The 23,626-nt window shown below is 36.6% G+C and overlaps 1 protein-coding gene across 1 annotated transcript in view; it reads left to right on the top strand.

The window, feature by feature from the left end:
* MTP11 (Cation efflux family protein) overlaps positions 1–6,265 on the top strand; it is a 102,633-nt gene extending 96,368 nt beyond the window's left edge. The window contains exons 5-6 of the mRNA XM_089424424.1: positions 2,994–3,227; positions 5,647–6,265. Coding sequence (XP_089280550.1) covers positions 2,994–3,227; positions 5,647–5,994 — 582 coding nt within the window. The 3' untranslated portion in view covers positions 5,995–6,265. The remainder of the gene's footprint in view (positions 1–2,993; positions 3,228–5,646) is intronic.
* Positions 6,266–23,626: the final 17,361 nt, after the last annotated feature.

The following is a 23,626-nucleotide window of genomic DNA, read 5'->3' as shown; positions in this document are numbered from 1 at the left end:
AGCAAATTGGACTTATGGATGTGACCCTTCTGGGAAGCAGTCACAACTAGTCGAGAACACTGAGCTGCCTTTCCCCCCTGTCAGAGCTCACAAGAATAGGGAATGATGCCATAAAGCTTCTGAGGATGAGGTACCTCTTGTGTAGTGTGTGCCACAAGAGTAGGCCTCAGTATGCATCTGACCCACAGTCTAGACATGGGATGTGCAACCTATTTGGCCAATAGGTGTAGTGAGATTTGTTTGTGTGACTTGTCTGGGATGCAGGTGTTCCACCACTTTGACGTTTAAAGAAACTTGGTTGTGTTTGATTCTTGTCTGTGAGACTTGTTTGAGTTTTGTCTATTTGATCTCTGTGTTCTATCACTTAATTTTTGAGATGAAAATTGGTTGAGTGTAATCCTTGTCTATGTGACATGTGATGATTCTTTCCTTTCCAAATTTGTGCTAAGTGGATGATTCTTCTTTAGATTGCAACTTCATTATTACAGATGTTACTGAGCAGAGTTGAACTGAGATGAATGAAAGAGATCAGAGGAAGCGAAGATCTTTGATGCATAAAGAAATTTCTCCCTAACTGAGAGGGAGTATTAAAATTTGGCAACTCAAGGATAAATTTCTCCTAGAAGAAATCATATCTTTCAGTTCTGTTTGAACCACCTATAATAAAATTTCATTTCTAACAATTTTAATATGACTTTCCAAAAATAAAAAGTCACATCTCAATTTGGAAGTGATTTTCCAAAAATAGAAAGTCATTTAAATGATCAAGGATGGTCTCGACATATGAAATCCACTTTAAAATCAAATCAATCATGATTATACAAGTCAAGAATTAATATTTTATCCTTACTAGTATTATTATTATTATTATGATATTATTATTTATAAAATAGTCTAAAGTCATTCACCTTTAATGGATTAATAAAAAACAAATCCTCAATATTTTAATGTAATAAGGCAATTAAATTGAGAATCTCTTACTTGGCAAATCAAACCTCTCTCTTGGAATAAAATAATAACTCCGCACTTAAGAGAATATAACTCTCCCTCACTAATTCGATGTATGACAAAAGTGTAACTCCTCATTAAATGCACTTGTAACTCCCCCACTCAATTCGATTTGTAACTCTCACGAAGTATTCTCTCGTGTTTAAGTGTAACTCTCTCTCTCTCTCAAATTCGAATTGTAACTCCTCATAACAAGTGTACCTCTCTCTCTATTCTTGGGATGAGTTACACTTCTCCTCAAGTGACTCCTCCCTCATGGATTTTGATTCTCCTATTGTTGGCTCAAGGCATGAATTAATTTGTAACTCCTCTCCTTCCTCATCTAGTTAAGCAAGAACAAATGAGAGTTGAGAGGAGTATGTTCATTGTGAAGAGGGAGAGCATGTGTTGAGTGTGTGCAAGAGAAATGTGAGAACAAGTGAAGAGCTGGAACATGTGTGAAGGACAAGATCTGATCAAGAGAAGGAGGATATTTTCTAGCAAAGAGCAAGAGCACTTTAGCTGCAAGTTGATCAGACATTTGTGATTTTATTCATTTTCATTCTCTCTCTCTCTCTTTATACTATGTTGAACAATTGAAGAGATTTAATAAAAGAAGAATCATTTGGGTGTTTCCCTTGAGAGGTTTTTCCCTGGTCATTGGACCTAAATCTCAGTGTCTCATATTTGTGCTTGGCTGTTTTCATATGATCCTTATGTTTATGTTCTATCTACAATCGCTGATTTGAAAAGTTTTGAAGAAGAAATTTGTGTTCAAACTAATTGTAACACCATAAAACATTTAATTTTCTGCAAAATACTTTCAACTTTCAAGTCCCAACATAGAACATTCAGTTTTCTGCGAGTACATTCAACATTCTGCAAAGTATATTCAATTTTCTGCATAGATCTTTCAAGTTTCTACAAAGAATTTTTAAGTTTCTGCATAGAACTTTCAGATTTTTAACATTGTTGGGGTTTGTGTGTCATCTTACACTTGTATTCCATGGGCTATGATCAGTAAGATTTGACGAGATAGACATAGACCTTTCTCTAAGGCTAAAAACAGTTATAAAGTTTAACCTTTAGTGCTTATATATCACTTCGACAATGTTTAAACGATCACATGGGCAGAAAAATTGCCTAAGAATGACTGCAAGTACAAAGACTATAAATGATGTAAAATCCCCCCTGTAAAGTGACATCTTCAAAAATAAAATCCTTTAAAAACAGTTTGAATTTCACCCTTAATAGGTAGTTTTAACAGCAACAAAGGGCATTGTTTTTAAAGCCGATATTTCAACAGCAGCAAAATATGAATATGTTTTGCAAATAGAAGGATTTAATCACATTTTATCACAACGTTAAAATTTGAATTGTTGATCTGAATTTTGCATCATGAATGTCAAATTAGAATAGTTGTTTGGACATTTTCTTTTTACATTTGAAGTTTCTATAATCTCTCACGGGAAAACTAAGTTTGCAAAGCCTGCATTTATGGTTTTATATATTCTCTGATATCTGGCAGAATTGCTTTCTATTTTTCAAATAAAGATTAAAATCTTTCTGATTTGTTTTCTTGTATGGCCATTAGTAGAAACCCTCCTATCTTGACATTAACTCTTGCAAGTACTCCTTTATTTACAAATGCTAGTCTTATGAATATAGATTAAAAGGAAGCATGGGCTTGCGACAACCCCATGCACCTTTCTCAGGGCCTACTTGTATGCTAAGTCTTACAGTTTTGTTTTTAATAAATCATTTTACATACTCTTGTTTTTTTGCGCAGTTATAATCCTACTCACTGTCTTAAAAGCGACCTTGATATTGAGCTCATATTAGCCATGGATTTGCTTCTCCATGCTTCAAGTTCATATCATACTGTTGGTTGCTCTATCATGTACCTTATGGTCAGAATTTTGTGTACTGTATTTTGAGAGAGACTATTTTGCCAATTTGCATACAAGGAATTAACTTTTGTCAAATCTATTTCCAAATTTCCACAGGAGGATGGTTTATCTTTAGATGGTGACAAATGGCATTGGGTGGTTGGAATTATGGTTTCAGTTACTTTTGTGAAGTTGTTCCTCGTAATGTATTGTCGAAGTTTTACTAATGAGATTGTGAAGGCATATGCTCAAGATCATTTCTTTGATGTGATCACCAACACAATTGGTCTAATTGCTGCTATTCTTGCAAGTACTCTGTACTGGTGGATAGATCCTGCTGGAGCAATTGTGGTAAGCAGTTCTTTGACCTTTGCTTTACAGTTCATAGTTTGCAATTTTTCACTTGTTATGCTTATCTATTTTGTTGAGTGTGCACCATGGTTTCTTGGCACTGGCTACTGAAGAGTAGTTTGTCTTCTGTTATGTCATCCTCTCCTTTTTATAATCAGCGTCTACTTGTTTAATAAGAAACTTGCTGTTGTTTTTTTCATTATCATGATATATCTTTGCATTTAGTAGCAACATAGATGACCTTTTTAGCACATGTTCTTGGTCATCAGTACTCTTCACTGTCATAAACAATGGCTGGTGTGGAACTCCCAAGCCATAGAGGGCCCCAAATAATTGTGGAGCTAGGATGGAGCCATGAATCTATCCAGCTTAAGATTCAAAGGAAAAACATATTCCAGGTCTATTAAATTTTAAGTAGGGAGAACTGATTGCAAAGGTGCAAGAGAATATATCCACTCCATTTGATTTCTTTTGCATTTTTGACTGAATCACAGTTTGTGGATTCACAAATCATAATTCTGTTTGTTTTACCTTGGGAAATCAAGACATTTTGTTGTAGAATTTTATATGGGTGCATATACACAATAATAGACACATACATGTGTGGAGAAGAAGAGGAAGAAAAAGAAGTCTTAACATGGAATGAAATCCCAACCCAGGGATATGCCACTGTAGTAAGATAGCCTGTAACATTACATAGATAACAACCACAAGAAAAAGACAACCCATAAGATAGGCTACCCACAATACAATGCAAGATATATCAATTCGGTAGCAAGTACATGATTCGGAGCCCGAGGTAGGCTGTACCGACAATACATATACCATTCTTATCTAATATCCTCTTACATTACAACATTTATAGCACCCAAATAGGGTTATAGTAGTTTAACAACATAACCCTCATGTTATGGTACGATTATTATATAATTTGGTCACATGTCAACTAACATTAATAAAAAATTGACAATACAAAATTGCATTTAATATTAAGTTGGAGCTTGCTGTTTTCTTCTCCAACACAGGGATGTGCCACTATAACAAGATGGCCTGTAACATCACATAGATGACAACCACAAATAAACAATGGCCCAGAAGGTAGTCTACCCAAAATACAATGTCAGATATATTAACTTCAGCAAGTGCACGATCTAGAGCCTGGTATAGGATACATTCACAATACGTATACCACTCCCATCTATATCCATATTCATAACAACATTATACCACCCGAAGAGGATTCTAGTAGTTTAACTACATAACCCTTACGTTAACATGTGTTATAATTAGTATCTTATTTGGTCACATGTCAACTAACGTTAATTTAAAGTCATAATACAACACTTTATTTAATATTTAATTGAATCTTGCTGTTTGCTCCTCCGATACTTGTTATTGAACGTTATTTAAATTTTTTGGTTTCCAAGGATTGCGCAGAATATAGGGTAATAGGTTCAAGGCATATGTCCATTGTAGGATAGCACGATTCCAGTCTATATGGTTCAGAGAGTTAAAAGGGTCTTCAAATGCAGGTGCACAAGTGACTAGTGGAGGTGCAGGTGCAAGCATGCATTTGAATACATTTGCCACCATACTGTATTATTTGATTTAGATGCTTGAGTGCTTGGTTTCATTCAACTCGAAATTCTATGGCTTGGCTTTCTTTTCTCAGATATGATAGGGGTAACCGTCATATGGTACCACTATGCAGGTGTATTGAGAACACACAACTGGTAACCCTACATTTGACATTGTTTCAAAGCTGACCAAATTATTCAACCGAACCCACAAGTATGCTACACACATTTATAAACCTCCCTTGCTGCACTTGTTTAAACATTGTTCTTCTTTGTTATGCAGTTTGCAATAGCAATGATGATGTCCATATCATGACCTTCTGTATAAGGGGTATTTGGAATATTATTAACTTGATCTGCCACATGACAAGGTTGCCATATCCAACATCCAAAGATATATAAATTTCACTGTTAAGTTATTAATGTCTGCACTTTAAATATGTATTAAGGCGGTTGTACATTCATATGTTTTCTCATTGGTCTCCAAAATCTTTTGGATGATTTTATCCATGACCCAGTGTTAATTCTGCCAATGGCTGCTTTGGTCTCCCTTCCCCTCTTAGTCTTCTATCTGGCTAGATATCGTATTTTTCACAGGACCTGGCTTGTTTGGTAATGGTCATATAAAGTTAGAATGAAGCAGTTGGAAAAAAATGGTTTTTGTATTGGTTCCATTAATACCGAACTATGAATGTATGAATGAAACCTACTTTTCATTGCAAGAATTATCCTGCTATCTGTAGTTCTTGTATGCAATGCAACTGAGAGTCCTCAATGGGTTATGGAATTTATACACTTTTTGTATTTGACATCATAAAGCTGATAGTGGACTCTCTCTGCAGCTGGCTCTCTACACAATCAGAACATGGTCAAGCACGGTTTTGGAAAATGTGAATTCGTTGGTTGGGAAAACAGCTTCACCTGATTATTTGCAGAAGTTGACATACCTCTGTTGGAATCATCACAAAGCAATTCTGCATATTGATACAGTGAGAGCTTACACATTTGGTTCTCATTATTTTGTTGAGGTAGACATTGTGCTACCCAGGGATATGCCTTTACACAAGGCTCATGACATTGGTGAAGCACTTCAGGAAAAACTGGAATCTCTTCCTGACATAGAACGGGCTTTTGTGCATTTAGATTATGAATATAGTCACAGACCTGAGCATGGGAAAAGCTACTCCTAACTCTGTATGTGAGTTCATTTTATAATAGAAACTTCATAATCTGCTTTTCAGGTCTTCTTTTATTCTTCCGCTGCTATCATTCTCATCCTAGGATGTGATGGTAAAGTGATATTGTGGTAGTTGTAGATCTGCCATCTTGACCTACAAGTTAGCAGATTTTGCTCCGAGAAAATTGCATACAGAAATCAACATTGCTTGTATGTTAACACTTCCTAATATCTTGGGTTCTATATAATGGCTTGGTTAAAATTGATTAATTTTCTTCTTGAAACATTTGTTGTCAAGCTTAGCTGAATAATCTATTTCTTAAAGCTCGGGGTTATATGGACTATAAACTTGAACAATGTTTCTTGTTTTCTGAATATACCATGTGATATTTGTGTTTGCATTAAAGAAAATTTTGAGATCCAATTTATCAATGCAGCTAACAGTCCATCATACGTTGACCATAGAATATTGGCACAATAGTTGATCCTTCTTGTTAACTGGGAAGAGAAAAATGAAGCTTTACATATTCTGCATTTGTGAAAGCAAATATATCTCTGATGTGTGGTGACTCTGACCTTCATGAAGCAGGGTAGAGTCATATAATTACCGACAATACTCCCATGGAGACATTGCAGGGCAAATATGTTGCTGGTTGCCAGTCACCTTAATGCTTGCACCATGGCTGTTACATTCAAACAAATTAATATTTACCTGAAAAATCATAACTACTAGTGGTTGTCATGGTCTCTAGTTTTGTAGCACTGCTGATATAATGATTAGTGCATATTTTGGTTGCGGGCAGGAAGAAAGAAGACATTAGCACACATCCCAGATATGCTGTCTGCTGTCACCCATGTCAATTGCACTTGCTTCACACCTATTGTATAAACACATCAGAATCTTTGGCAGGTGAATTTCATAAAGGATAAAGACCCGATTAATCTCTTACCTATACCAACTCTCTGGATGTCTGTTAATTCCCTTTGATGGAGGAATTTGGCAGCTAAATTTCATAAAGCATAAAAGGCCCCATTAATGTCTTACCAAGACCAATTTATCAGACATTTGTTGTGCCTCTTTGATGATTGAGGGAGATCAATCCTAGGAGGTCAAATGCCTTCCCTCACGCACACAAGAGGTTTACACCTAACAGTGTTCAACCCTTTGCATGGTGATGCTCCATCCCAACCATTAAACCACAGCTTGAGTATCTACTCAATTTTCCAGTTGATGGCATGTAACATTACCTATATCTTGACCAGCAGAAATTAAACTGGAAGCTTATAGATAGACTGTTTGAAACGTAGTTAGTAAGTTTAAACTTTTGTTCCGCTCTCACTAGTTCCCATCTGTTAGTTATGTGATCTAGATGAACTGTGGTAGTTTATGTGATGTAGATCCATTGCAGTTTGAAAAGTGAGTGCGTAGCAGTTTCTAACAGGTATTGCCTTCTGCGATTTCTTTCCACTTAACCTGACTGATTCTATTAAGATTAGATAATCTTATTATTTTTGTTAATGCAAATCCATTGTCTTGACCGTGACTATGATTTCAACTAGCAGTTACTTTACAGCTAGTGTAATATTAGTGCATACATGCCACCCTTACCTTAGATATAAATGATCGTCTTTTAAGAAGTAGGCACATGCAATTTGTGAGCAAGTTGAGAAAATGGCTGCTGTATTGAAAGTCTCTTTTTCCTATGAAAAGTACATTAACTTGCTTAAAAGTAGATGAAGATGCCAGAAAACATTAATGCTATGCTCACCATATAGACCAAACCTAAGAGTGTGAGAAGTCAAAACGAGATCTATACCTATTAGGTAGTTAGAGAACCCCTATAATTAATAGTTAACTTTGGGTTGTGGCATTGTCATTCACAAACTCAAAGGTGAAGACACCTATTCAATTGTTATTATTATTTTCTGTGTAGTGCATTGTTTGGCAGATGATTTTGTAAGTTTTTAACAGTTCAGATTTGAAAATTCAAGATTGAAATTCAATAAGGAGACAATCGTAGAAGAGGGTAAGGTAAGATATACAAGAGAATGTTGTAAAGATAAATAATGTAAAAGTGAAGTACGCTGACATAAAAGAAAAATATTACATTGAAGGGGTAAGGGGAGATGGTATTCTATACATTTGGAGGAAATGAATTTGAGATCTTTTGGTACCAAGTATGAGTAAGGGTGTTTGCGATAATAATTGTGTTTTTATATGATGGTTGAGAGGTGGGTCTTGCAATCTCCTTATTCGGGTTCAAGTCTTTGAAGAGACTTTGGCCCTTGGCCCATTGTGACGAGAATAAATAGGTGTTGAGAAATCTAGGGCATCAAGATTAGGTGATTTCTCTATTAATGATAACTGCTTGTGAATGCTTTATACTTCAATAGATTAGGATCTTTTCTTTAGTTAGATTATTATATTGTTCTTCTTCATTAAACAACTACCCAAGCATAAACAATAAAGAGACAAGAGACACATAATGTACGCTATCAGCCAGGGCCAAAATCTCTCCCACTTGAGAGGAAAACCCAAACGAATTCTTCTTCTTATAGAGACTTCAATTGACGAATACCAAGGCCAAGACTCTTGACCTATTTGACCTCTCCAAGACCAAGTCACAAAAACTCCTTGTTTCTTCCTTCTTCTTCACTACCTTGTAGTGTTTCAGCTCCTACAACGGACCTGCAAAATTTGACCCTAATTCAGAAACCCTACTTGCAACACTTGGAAAGTGTCACCTTCTAGATATGCCCTTGACACCTTCTCCTAGGATAGAAGCTTCTTCTTGCTTGACTCAACTTCTCTTTTGACTTGTCCTTGTCCCAATTTGGATACCTAGATGACTGAAATGCCTCGTCTCCTTTTTTGCAGTATACAGTCTTGCAATCTCACATGTGTGGGGTGATATCAACCCTAAAAACAAACCCAAACAACTTTCCTCTTCCTTCTTTCTTCTCGCTGGCTATGCGACTCCTTTCTTAGTGATTCTCACACTTCCTATTACAAACTTCTTCTTGACCGAAATTTTATCTCTGAAATGAGGCTGAGTTGCCCTATTTATAGTGGTTTTCCCACTAAATAAGCCGACTTGAACAGTGGGTGAGCCACCATGTCTTTTGGTGTAGATCCATTACTCCATCTTGAAGCCGACTTGAAGGAGATGCTTTAGCTTGGCCTTGGAGGGCCTTTTTCTTCTTTTAATGACTCACACAAATATGTAAAATGCCCAAGAAGGGTCCTTCATACATGACATTGACTCAAATTGAGTTTATGACCAATCCTAAGGGCTTAGAATGGGAGCCTTACCTAAAAATAAAATTCCTTGCTCATGAAACCCATGAGACAAACGTTACAATAATAATTTTATTTTTCTTCTTTGCATCAATTACATAACATCACAATTACACATGTCATTATGAAGACCGAACCTAATTACACTTTTCAACAATCCCTCTTAACTAGGGAGGTATTTATAATGGTACTTGGTCAATCTCAATCTAAAGAATTCTCATAAGAAGAGTCAGATTGTAACCCATCTGTTTAGTGTCATATCAACCAATATTGTCACATAACAAGGCCTTGACTAACATCTCTATCTCTCCACAAGATTTGAGCTCAACGTTGGCGAGGCCAATGAAGTATAAACACCCTCATCATTATCTCTCTCGGAACATACCCCACCCGGGTTCTTAGGGTGTGTTCCACCAAGACTATTCTTATCTTCGACTCCCTTTCCTCAAAGAATATCGATCCTCTATGACTACTCTTATCTTGGATGCCCTAACTCATCCTCAAAGAGCATCAGATGCCAGATGTTTATCCAATCCTCTATTATGTCTTCCCAAGTGAAGACAAGAAGGATGTGTCTATCTCTCCCTCTTAATTAGGGAGGACATAACTATTCCAATGAAGGAATGCAATCATTCCTACGAAAGGAATGTACCTAAGCTCCCTCTTGGCTTAGGAATTTTGCTTCCAAGTTTCTACCAAGTAAGAAACTTATTTCTAGGCTCCCTCTTAATTAGGGACCTATAACAACTCCTTAGGTGGAGATGATGAGACAACTAGTTGCTTGAAGAACTCCTCACGATGTCATGAACTTCTCTTCTTTATTCAAGAGTCTTTATGTTTTGGGACTTCTTTGTAGGGCACAGACCATCCATCACTTTCATCCATAGTCAATCATGTTATTATTCCTTTCATCGGAAAGTGATCCATCAGTTCATATCTGACCTTCCTTCATGGCATGCTACCTTTTTCATGTCATGTTTCCTTAAGGATCTTTCATCCTACTACATGGACATCATGGGTGGAGGATATCCATAGATCTTCCCTTGACAGTCCTGCACAAGCCCATCTAGATATCATTCAAAGATAAAGGAATGAGCATTAAATCAAAATTACCTTTGTGATGGTCTTTCATCATGACATCTTCTAGTTTGCATCAACACCCTGCATACACATTGACACATCTCCCAACTATATACCGTCAAGAGTCCAATCTCTTAGTCCTTAGATGTTGATTGCCTTCATGGTTGCATATTCCACAATCTCTTTCCTTCTTTCTTCACACATTTTCTTCCCAGGAACTTTTAATCAGAGTACCTCCAATCACGGTCAACCACCTCATATTTCATATGAGGACATATTATGTTGATTTCATCTAAACAATGTGTGACTCATGCTTTCTTGCATCCTTTCAAAGGAGGAGATTCTTTCTTTTGATCATGCTCTCGAGATAGAGCATTTATCCATGTTTACTTGCAACCATATGACTGATCCAGGTGGATGTTGGTGGCCACCCACCTATCCCATTTGAACCCCCACAACTGTCTCTTTCAGTTTTTCTGTTTCCTTAATTATAGCACAATTTACTATTTTTAGCAGTTTTTCGGGTCCTAAACTTCCGGAGCCGTTTTGAGGCCCTAAACGACGTTTTTTGGGAAATCCACTAGCTAGCGATTTTTTTTGTTTAAAAATCGTCTTTTCCGTTGCAATCCTTGGAGAGATCTTTCCAACGGGCTATCATGCGCGTCAAACAGAGATAGTACGACCAATTCGCGACCCCGGGAAGTTGATGTACCAACTTACCCAAAAACGGGGCCCACAATTTGGCGTTTCATCTTCTAGGGTTAGGTTTTGGAATGTGAAGGGTTTTCCATTGTTTCTCAACAATAAATAGGCCCTCGAGCCTCATTGTAACACAGTTTTTGGAGAACAGTTCAGAGGCATGTAGCCGACACATCTCTTCTCAGAGATAAGCTACCGTTGCCCTAGCTGGGTTATTTCCATTTCTATTTGTAAGCATATTTCATTATTTTACAGTAATGAAATGAAGTATTATTTCCGCTGCATATTTGTCTTTATGGTTATCTCTGTATTTTATTGCGTCCTTGTTTAAATTCGGATCAATGACATGACTCTACAATATCGAATGTAAGCATACATACCTCATTTTCCTTTATGTCATCCAGAGTAACTTCAACAACTTCATTGATTGAAAGAACTTCAATCCCTTGATCTGCTTCAACCTCTTTTGTCATCATACCATTATCCCATGAATTCCACATGTTGGAATTCTTGATGAAACCCTTGCTTCCTTTTGATTGGTGAACCTTCCGTCGAAGATTCTAATAGAGGATCTTGAGTATCCTCATCCAACAAATTTTTCCTTTTGATTAATTTATGATGAGCTTTGTACTAGATGACTTTTTCCTTTTCCCCTAAATACCACTTATGTTACTAATGAGGTTTCCAAGAGTTATCTCCTTCCATGGGTGACTGCCATTGACTTCAATTTCAACCATCTTTCATGCTTCTCTATGATGATGTCACGAGCTCTTTCTTTCAATGCTTTTATGATGCCATGATGCATCCCATCATTTTCTTAGTGAATCATGATAGCCATATCTTACAACAGAAGACTTAAGAACAAGATCTTGAAAAGAACTTAGGTGAGGAAGACTATCTCAGTGATAGTAGAGATCTCTTACTTCCTCTTTCTTGGACATCTTATTTTCAACTTCCTCTACTTCTTCGGTGATATGGGCTTCTTCTCTACCTCTTTTATTATTGTCCTTCTTGAGCTTAAGACAATCTCTTTTGTAATGCCCATATTCTTGACATCCATAATATTGAATCTTAGACATTACTTCTCCCGGATCTCGAAGTTGATCCCTTATTTCGGATATCCTCATAGAGTATGAGGCTATTCCCTCTTCTTTCGATATCCTTAGCTTGTAGAGTTCTTGCCTTAGAGAGATAACTTCTCCTGCAACGCTTACATAAAATAATTCTACCAATTTGTCATATATTTCTTTTGAGGTGTCTAGTTTAGATACATATGGAATGAGGGGATTCTTGATGGATTCTAAGAGAATCCTTTGAGCCCTCACTTCCCCTTTCATAAACTTCGCAAGTGCTTGAGTATATTCTTTTGTTGATTTGGTGATAGATCCTTTGACGCGTTCCATAACCTCATTTTCAATGAGATTCAAATCTGTCCTCTTCTTCCATGCAAGATAATTTGAAGCCCCAACCAATTTGTTGCTTTCCTTGCAAAAAGACATTTTGATAGATTCATACATAAATATACTTATTACTTGAGAAGATGCTTCTTCCACTTGAAGGCTCCTTGAATTTGATGATAGTAAAGATGATAGAGAACTTTTCCTTGATGAACATAGATCTATTCAAGAGTGATCCTCGACAAGGAGATCACTTTAGATCTTTTGATGGTGATGTCCTTGTTGATGATGATCAATGATGACTTCTTGATGATGTCTTCAATGGTAAGGGCCTTGCTTCAATGAGAGGGAGATCACCTTCGAATCTTGATGACAACGTCCTTGGTCTTGCTTCTCTAGAAAGGATCTTGATGTATAAGTCCTTCAACTCGAGTAGGGTCTTTGAGGTCTCTTCAGATTACTTGAGGATTCCAAGACTTCTTTCTAGTGTAGAATTCTTCTTTAATCTAGGGTTTTTGATACTTCTTTTGTAGATTTTGACTTCCAGACGATATTCTAGATTGGCTTTGATGCCTTCCTCGAGATTTGATCCTTGATTGTCCCTTGATACAATGCCCGCCCTTGACTTTGTCACCTTAGCTCTGATACCATGTTGAGAAATCTAGGGCATCAAGATTAGGTGATTTCTCTATTAATGATAACTGCTTGCGAATGATTTTTACTTCCATAGATTATGATCTTTTCTTTAGTTAGATTATTATAGTGTTCTTCTTCATCAAACAACTACCAAAGCACAAACAATAAAGAGATGAGAAACACAAAATGTAGGCTATCAGCCAGGGCTAAAACCTCCCCCACTTGAGAGGAGAACCCAAACGAATTCTTCTTATAGAGACTTCAATTGACGAATACCAAGACCAAGACCCTTGACCTATTTGACCTCTCCAAGACTAAGTCACAAAAACTCCTTGTTTCTTCCTTCTTCTGGGCTACCTTGTAGTGTTTCGACTCTTAAAACAAACCTGCAACTTTCGGCTCTAATTCAAAAACCCTAGTTGCAGCACTTGGAAAGTGTCACCTTCTAGATAATGCCCTTGACACCTTCACTTAGGATATAAGCTTCTTCTTGCTTGACTCGACTTCTCTTTTGACTTTTCCTTCTCCCAATTCAACCACCTAGATTACTGAAATGCCTCAACCCTTTTTCTACAGTATATAATCCTACAATCTCGCATGCGTGGAGTGATATTAGCCCAAAAATGAGACCCAAACAACTTCTCTCTTCCTTCCTTCTCGCTAGATATGAGACTCCTTTCTTAGTGATTCCTGCACTTCCGATTGCAAACTTCTTCTTGACTGAAATTCTATCTCTGAAATGAGGTTGAGCTGCCCTATTTATAGTGGTTTTCCCATCAAATAAGCCAACTTGAACGGTGGGTGAGTCGACATGTCTTTTGGTGTAGATCCATTACTCCATCTTGAAGCTGAATTGAAGGAGATGCTTTAGCTTGGTCTTGGAGGGCCTTTTTATTCTTTTAATGACTCATACAAATATCTAACATGCATAAGAAGGGTCCTTCATACATGACATTGACTCAATTTGACTTTATGACCAATCTTAAGGGCTCACAATGGAGCCTTACCTAAAATAAAAATCCTTGCTCATGAAACCCATGAGACATGCATTACAATAATAATATAATTTTTCTTCTTTGCATCAATTACATAAAATCACAATTACACATGTCATTATGAAGACCGAACCTAGTTACACTTTTCAACAATAGGTAGATGCCCCTTGTAACACGCCCACCCCCTTATGTCACCTTGAGCAGGAGGGGGTATAAAATTTCTGCTTCCTTTACTTAGTTCAAAAACTAATTGTGAGACAATCATTGTCTTTTGCTCATATAGAGATTTCCAATGATATAAACTTCATCCAAATTTGAGCTCTAGGAACAAAGCTATGAGCCTTCGAAGATTTTCTTCACTTTTTCCATGTCAACCCTTCGTACAATTAACACATTGCAGATGACATATCACCACAGGTCCATATAATGAAGGCCTCGAGGCGACCAAGCTTGCCCTATCAATGCCTAAATCTTGTTAGAGCTTGAAATGTCCTTTATTTATACAATTAGAATCAAGTTACTTATGTTAATCATTCACTATACACACACATGTTATCTCCTTCCCTCTTTCAATGCTAGATAACTCTTTGATCATCCTTGATTGAATCTCTATCATTGGATTTCCTATGATATGTGAAGGAGGTGATGTGTGAATGTTTCATGAGCTGGAGTATGACATAAGGTGTGGAACTTTCCTATGTCATGGAGTACATGGGCCAGGTGGGGGTTGTTACTGCTCAAGTTAACAAGGTTGGCAAGGTTATGTTGAAGAATCTAGGGCAGTTAGAGTTAGAGTGTTTCTTCTTAGCATGATAACAATTTGTGAAGTTCTTTTAGAATTTATCTTAGCTTGATCTTCTATTATTAGTGTGTTTGTTTTCTTCATCAACTTGTTACCAAAACAAAGAGACAAGAACATGAAATGTTGGCTTTTTGCTAGGGCAAAAACCTCTCCCTCTTGGAGAGGAAAGCCTACACACAATTCTTCTTATAGAGATTCGAGTTGACGAATACCAAGACCTTGACCCTTGACCTACTAGGCCACTCCAAGACGAAGACATCAATCTTCTTCTTACTGTAGAGATCATCATCATCATTATTGTTGCTTCAGTGAGATCATCATTATCATTATCGCTGCTTTAGTGGGATCATCATCATAGTACCACAAAGGTTCTTGTAGTTGCACCATTGCTTGTACTTCCTCCTAGATCATTGTTTCATCACCATATCAACGAGGTCTTTTATACTTGCATGTGAGCTGCTCTGAGATAGTGATCATGACCGAGACCATCATTGCTACTTCACCTTGATCTTGACTGTGTCTAGAATGCTGGAATGAGATCACTGGTAAGTATGCCGAGACTGTAGTGACACCTAGAGAGTAGGCTGAGACAAAGAGTGTTACTTTAGGACCCTTCCATTCACAAGTATGCTGAGACCGTTATGTTGCTATGGTGATGACAATGAGACTGTAAGGAGGCCGAAAATATGGTGGATTGACTTTCGAAATACATATTGTCACAACCCTTCAAAACATTGCAGGTATCTGAGATTCCTTACTGCAATCATCCCTGAGACATCTGAGGTCCTATTGTTCCTGTACTTCCTGCACCTATTAGAAGTTTAGAGAGAATCCAAAATTCTATGTTTCCTGTGGTGACTTTAGCCGCTTATTAATAGTGGTTAGGTCTCTGTAAATAAGCTGAGATGTTACCTTGAATTGTTGTGTCTCTTTATTGAGGTGACATGACATTTATGTATACTTTTAGGCTGACATGATTGTCTTCTACCTTGCTTTGCTTGCAGAATTCTTTGTGCTTTTCTTGGAGGATTGTGTTTGGTCTTAGAGGGCTGCTTTAGGCTTGTATACATTTTACATAGGCTCATGAAGAGTTCCTTATTCATGACTTTGACTCTTTGACCTTAATTATAAATCCTAAGGTTCTCAATGGGAGCCATCTATAAAATAAGCCTCTTGCTCATGAAACCCATGTAGCAAGGAATACTAAATTTATTTTCTTGTTTTACAAAAATCATAATGTCATGAAAGCCGAACCTAGTTACATTTTTTTCAACACTCCCTCTTAACTAGGGAGGTATTCATGATGGTACTTGGTCATTCTCAATCTGAAGAATTTCTCATAAGAAGAATCAAACTAGTAATCCCATCTGTATAGCATCATATCAATCAACATTGTCACAGTGCAAGGCCTTGACTAACAATTCCATCTCTCTACGAGACCATGAGCTACAATGTTAGTGAGACTAATTATTTATAGACACCTTCATCATTTGTCTCTCAAGGTTCATACCCACCTAGGTGTTCACTGCGTATGACCTTCTAGGACTATTCTTATATTGGGTTCCTAACCCTCAAAGAATATTAGTCCTCTTGCCTACTCTTATCTTGGATGCCTTACACATCCTCAAAGAGTATTGGATGTGAGATGAATACCCAACTCTCCATTTTTTCTTCCCAAGTGAAGACAAAAATGATGTGTCTATCATGTGTCTGCATTTCCATTCACGACCTTCATCTAGACTTACGACTATTAGTCCTAGTCTAGTGCATGACACATGAAATAGAAAAACATAATTGTCTATCCTTTCTAATTAGGGGTGATTTAATTCAAACTCCCTCTTGATCAGGGACTTGTCAGAGCTCCCTCTTAGCTAGGGACTCTTCTATATATCAACAACTTCTTCTTTGTGGGTCCTTTAGTTGCTTGATCAACTTCTCTCCTTAATGTCATGAAATTTAGTTGAGCTTCTTCCTTGTAGGGCATTAGCCATCCATCACTTTCCTTCTTGATACATATCTGGAACCTTTGTCATATGGCTACTTCTTCCTTATCATGTTTCTTTCAATGATTTCCATCCACCACATGAATGCTAGTTGTACTTGTACTTACAACTCTTGTGCCAATAGCCCTGCATGAACTCATCCAGATATTATTCAAGAAATAAAAACATAACATTAAATCAAATTGTACCTTTCAAGATGGCTCTTCATCATGACATCTTCCCGTAGGTATCAACATCCCGCATATATGTTGACACATCTCCCAAAGATATCCATTGTCAAGTGTCTTCATCTTTTTCAGACTTTCATCAGAGTCATCGTATCTTTCCAAGAGATTTCCTTGTCAAATCTTCTTGGTCTTTTGGATGTTGATTGCTTCATCATGGGTGCATATCTCACGATCTCTTCCTTCCTCACACGTTCCATTTCTAGGAGCTTTTAATCAGATTTTCTTAGTCAACTACCTCATACTTCATATGAGGACATATCATGTTGATTTCATTTAGTGTGACTTATGCCTTCCTACATTCTTTCAGAGGAGAAGATCCTTTTTTCTCTTGATCATGCTTCTCAAAATATTAGTAATGATCCATGTTACCCGCAACCATATGATATGACATTATAATATTAAATTCAAGCATACATACCTCATTTTACCTTTAGGTCATCTAAGCTTCTTCCAGCAGCTTCCTTGATTGAACAGATCTCCAATTCCTTGAAATGCTTCATGTCATCACACCATCATCCCATGAATTACATAAGTTGGAGTTCTTGATGAAAAACTTGCTTCCTCTCTAGATCAGTGAACCCTCTGATGAGGATTCCATCAGAGAACCTTGAGGATCTTGCATATCCCCATCTGGTAGATGTTTCCTTTTTTCTTGATGTATGATGGGCCTTGTCCCGGATGACATCTGCCTTTCCTTCAATGTTCAATGAGATTTCCAAGAGCTATATCCTTCATGTAGTGCCATGGATTTTGTCCCTCATGATCCCTATGGAGATGTTACGAGCTCTTGTTTCTAATGCTTCCATGATGCCATGATGCATCTTATTATCGTTATCATATCTTATAACACAATATCTAGGAGCTTATGATAGGACCTTTTTGTGAGGGATACTATCATACTCATAGGAGAGATTTGTTACTCCCTCTTTCCTTGGTCCTTTTCTTCAGCATCCTCCATCTTTCAGTGATATGAGCTTCCAAAATATTTCTATGGCATTGAATCTTAACTATACTTATTTTATCTTGCTTGAGGACCAACCTTGCCTTCCTTTTCTTGCCAGTGCACCAATGATGGTTGTCTTCATTCCTAGATCTTAGAAATAAGACCTTGTCAGAAGATATCCTACATTCTTTGATGCCTTTTTACTTTCCTGTAGATCAGATTTCATTTGACCTTCTTTATTGCACCTTAAGGGAATGAGTTTATCATATACATCACTTTGATGTCTCCAATTTTGCTATGTGAGGGAATCTTTCATAAATATCCCTTTTCATAAATTCAGAGGAGACCTTTTGATGACTTCAACTACTTAGAGGACTATGTCTATTCTCCTTCTTCATGCAAGGAATCTTGATAACCCATCCAATTCATAGATATCATTGCAATACTGAAGTCATTTAACCAAACTTGAATATAGAATAAAAAGATACTTGTCATATGAAGATGAAATATTCACCTTGATGCTTTCTTGAATGATCTCCTTCAATGAGATTCTTGCTTGAGCTGCTTGGTACAATAGAGTTCCAGAACCTTTCTTGAGACTTCCTTACATTGTTCAACACCAAGCACTACTGCCTTTTATGATATGTTGAGATTATTTGATTCCTTGACTATGAGGGTATGGAATTGAAATCAAGATTTTTGAGAGCACTGTCATGATGTCCACTCGAGATGTGGCATTGTGTTCTCCTTCTAAACTGATATTGTTGTAATGTATGTTGTGACTGTATATCTTTGTAACCTTGCTGCAATGCTCTTTGCTGGAGTAGAACCTTGCTTGAGTTGACTAGCATGAGCAAAGATCTTTGTGGCCTTCAAGCATTGTTCAATACCAATCATCAAAACTGCTTAAGTCTTTAAGATTGTTGTGGTATGACATGGGTTGTAATGACAACCAAATTTTGAGGCTAGCACCGAGGCTGTGAAAGGTATTGTAATGACAACCAAATTTTGAGGCTAGCACCGAGGCCGAGACAAAGAGTGTTACTTTATGACCCTTCCATTCACAAGTATGTTGAGACTGTTATGCTGCTATGGTGATGACAGTGAGACTGTAAGGAGGCCGAAAATATGGTGGACTGACTTCCGAAATACACACTGTCAAAGCCCTTTAAAACATTGCAGGTATTCGAGATTCCTTACTGCAATCATCCCTAAGACATCCGAGATCCTTTACCTCCTGTACTATTTGCACCTATCCGAAGTTAAGAGAGAATCCAAAATTCTATGTTTCCTGTGGTGACTTTAGTCGCCTATTTATAGTGGTTAGGTCTCTTCTGTAAATAAGCTGACATGTTACCTTGAATTGTTGTGTCTCTTTATTGAGTCGACATGACATTTATGTATGCATTTAGGCCGACATGACTATCTTCTACCTCACTTTGCTTGCAAACTTCTTTGTGCTTGTCTTGGAGGATTGTGCTTGGTCTTGGAGCGCTGCTCTAGGCTTGTATACATTTTACATAGGCTCATGAAGAGTTCCTTATTCATGACTTTGACTCTTTGACCTTAATTATAAATCCTAAGGCTCTCAATGAGAGCCATCCATAAAATAAACCTCTTGCTCATGAAACCCATGCAACAAGGAATAATAAATTTATTTTCTTGTTTTACAAAAATCATAATGTCATGAAAACCGAACCTAGTTACATTTTCTTTGACAGGCTCAACCTAACCTGCTATATGACAAGTGTTGAAGAATGTAACTAGTTTCAGTCTTCATAATTGTACTTGTCATGATGTAATATATTTATCAAAAGAAAGAAAAAGAAATTTTATTTTTAAATAAATTGACTTATTAAAGCATGAGTTTCATGCTTGGGTCAATTATTTTTAGGTCAAAGCCTCCATTGCAGGCTTTTAGGATTTATGTTAAATGTCTTTGTCCTTGTCATAATGTAAATAACCCTTCTTGAGATTTATTTGTCAAAGAAGAAAATGATTTTATTCTAAAATAGGTCAATCAAGCCTCCTCCACCAAGTCGGCCTATAAACTGGACAAGTCGGCCTATAAACTGGACAACATAACCACTATATAAAGGCAACAACTCAAACTCATTTGTCACACACTCACAAAAAGTTCGATCTGCAATTTCCTGGCTAAGAAAAAGTGCAAATTTCAAGGAAGAAGAGGAAAAAGGATAGCGAAGAAGGAGGCCTCTCACAAGCATAGGAAGTCTAAATTCTCTCTTTGTCTCACTCATGTGAAGCTGTTGGAGGGGTTGAAATTCTGCAGTTGTTGGGAAGGCCGAAATCCTAAATCTGCTGGTGAAGCTGGGGTCGAAATTTATGGGTTGATGTTGGGCTATAACTGCTGGACAAGAAGAGACATTTGAAGGTTGCATTATCTCATTGGAAGCTTGACTTGGTGGAGGAGGAATGTTTGTTGGTCTAGGGTCTTGGTCCATCTCAATTTGAATTACTGAAGGTAGAGTTCTTGACTGGGTTTCCCCCTATATAAGGGTTTTAGCCCTGGCTATCTGCCTACATCTGGTGTACTTGATCTTCATGTTTTGTTTTGATAGTTTCTTGATGAAAAAAAAAGAACATAAGAAAGTTAATAAGAACATAAGAGTGTCACAAGTAATTATCAACATAAGGAAATCTTTCTATCTTTCTGATTTTCTAACATGGTATCAAAGCTAAGGTGAAGAAGAAGGAAAAATGCAGGTCGAAGATATATTAAGGAAAAGGGTAACAAAGAAATATCATTAAGGAAAAGGATCATATAACGAGACAAGCCTACTATCTACAAGAACTACGACAAACTCAATGAAGGGAGAAAACAAATTAGAAGGAGCCTCAAACTACAAGGCTTGGAAAAAGAGGGTAGACCTCATTCTTGAAAAGAACAAAGTTTTGGATCTCGTTCAAGGAAAAATCAAGAAGCCTACTAATGAATCAAGTGATGCAAAGAAATCAAAGTTTAGAGGAATTGAAATCATGGATATGAACCTAATAGTGGATGGAGTTAAGGATACCCTAATTCCATACATATCCAACATAAAATCCTCTCAAGAAATGTATAATGCTCTCTCCAAGTTATTCACAATCAAGAACATTGGTCAAATAGCAAGCCTCAAGAATGAACTAAGAACTATTAAGATGACAAATGATGATACACTTTCATCACATTTTATAAAAATTTCCAGAATCAGAGATGAACTCCAAGCAATAGATGAAGTTGTCTCAGAAGTGAAGCTCATAATTACTGCCATTCTAGGACTACCAAAATATTGGAGTGCCTTTGCATCAAGACTTAACAATTGGAAGGATACTCCAACATTTGAACAAATTTGGAATACATGTAGTTAAGAAGAAGCCAAAATTCCGTTAGTAAACAACGAGGAGGATGAAGAATAAAACACCTCAAATGCCTATTCTGCTCATCACAAGAATAAGGAAACCTTCAAGAAGTTCAAAGGACCAAAGAAGAAAGTGGACCTATCCAAGATTGAATGTTACAACTGTCACAAGATGGTTCACTACAAAAGCCATTGTCCAGAGAATCCAAGAAATAAAAAGAGAGAGGGAGAACATGCGAATGTTGTTGATGAAGATCCACCTAAGTAGAACAAGACTGAAGAATCAAAAGTCAAGGATTTATACTACTAAGTCCTCTTTCTCTCCCATAGCCCTCTTAATCTTTTATTTTTTGTTTTGAAGTGTTTTCCTTTATGTTTTGATTTCTAAAGCTTATAGGTCTAATATTCCTTGTTAGAACATTTTTCATTCTTATAAGGTTGTAGGTATCCATCATTTTACCAAAATATAAGTATTCTATTCTTGGTTTCATCTTTTCATGTTTGGTTTCCTCCTTACATCAAGACTTGTTTGTATTGGATGCTAATAACCTTTCTCTTTATATTTTCCTTGGAAAGGAAAGCTTACTGATTGCTTTAAGGGTTATGGAGGAGAATTAAAATGATAGACTTGAAACATGAAAGAAGTTTTATTGAAACCCGTTAAGATTTGATGTCGTACAAGGTTTGTTAAAGAACAACTTGAGGCATGTCTTAAAATATAAACTTTGTTATAAAGTTCTCTTCATAAAGGTATGTCTATTCTATTTTAAATTTGCTTTACATTACTGAAATTGTAATGCCTAGGATTTTTAATCGTAAGAGATTCTTATTAGGGTTATTAATCATTAGATTGAATCTACCCTCATTATATTATCATTCTTGTGGAACCTTAAAAAGGTTCACCATAAAACTCTAACCTAAGGGTATGTCGATGCTAATATTGAAACCCTAGTCTACTTAGGGTTTTGATGAAATCGAGAATTCCTATTCTTTTGATGTTTTGGAATTGTTATGGAAACCTTAGCCCTTTAGGGTTTGTTATTAAGATCTAAGTCATGTATTGAAGCCCTAGAAATTTAGAGTTTGGTAATTTAGGGTTTATGAACGAAACTTGTATAGTATCTAAAGCAAGGTCCTATGAATGAATCCCTAGGTATTTGTTCGTTTGTCCCATCAACACCCTAGCCTGATCAAAATTGTTATATGTCTAACTCTAATGTATTGATGTTTGTGTAGATTTGGTGTGTATTGCTAGTGCATGCAATCCCAGCTATGTATTTGCAAGTATGCTTACCTAGTTTTTGATACTCATAAACTGTGAATTCTAGGGTTCGTAACAAAGCCCTAGTAATTGACATTCTAGGATATGATAATATTGTTTTCCGATATGATTTAGTTTTGATGATAAAATCTAGGGTTTTCAAACAAACCCTAGTAGTGTCTAACATTGTTGAAACCTTAGATGCATGGTAGGATTGTTATTAACTACTAATATCTAAGGCTTTGTGTCTCAAAGTTGGAATCTAGGGTTTGCAGTAAATCATAGTAGAGTCTGACATATCTCTGAAAGTAATATTGAGGTCCTAGATAGAATGAGATTGATTTCTTGATTAAGATGATTTATATTATAGTCGAAGGGTTTATAACAATAACCCTAAGAAAAAGTATGTCTTTTGCTGATCATGAACCTAACTGGGTGTTTGATGTCTAAAGTTTGAATGTTTTAATATGATGACTTGATTTTTGGTTAACTTAATACTTCTATATATTTGTATTTGGTTGTACTTTCTATTGAAGTATTTACAGGTACACAATATTCAAGATGATGAATATGTTCATATAAACATAATGAAGGAAGACGACCTTGATACCGTAAGAAAGAATGAAAGCCATAGAAGGAGAAAGTAGTTAATCTCCCTAAGTTATGAGGGAGCATGGTTCAAAGAAAAGAGTACATCTCCCCAATTAAGAGGGAGGACATATTATGATGATCATAATGGATACCTTGAAGAAGAAATCAAAAAAGAAATGAAAGTACTACAATGTATTGATGATGTCTTGATGCTGCTGAAGAAATGAAAAAAGAAAAGCTTCTGATTGGTTGCATATGAATAAGTGGCATCAGGATGATTGAGGATCCCAAAGGATTGTGTTTACTTGTATATGTATATTTAAAAGTTTTTTGTTGATTAGGGTTTGTGCT

This window comes from Pinus tabuliformis, chromosome 4_2 (assembly GCF_031772625.1).
Source record: "Pinus tabuliformis cultivar Carrire ecotype Pingquan chromosome 4_2, CPIR1, whole genome shotgun sequence".
Lineage (NCBI taxonomy): Eukaryota > Viridiplantae > Streptophyta > Pinopsida > Pinales > Pinaceae > Pinus > Pinus tabuliformis.
Note: the sequence above shows the minus strand (reverse complement) of the source record. Positions and strands in the feature narration are given on the sequence as shown.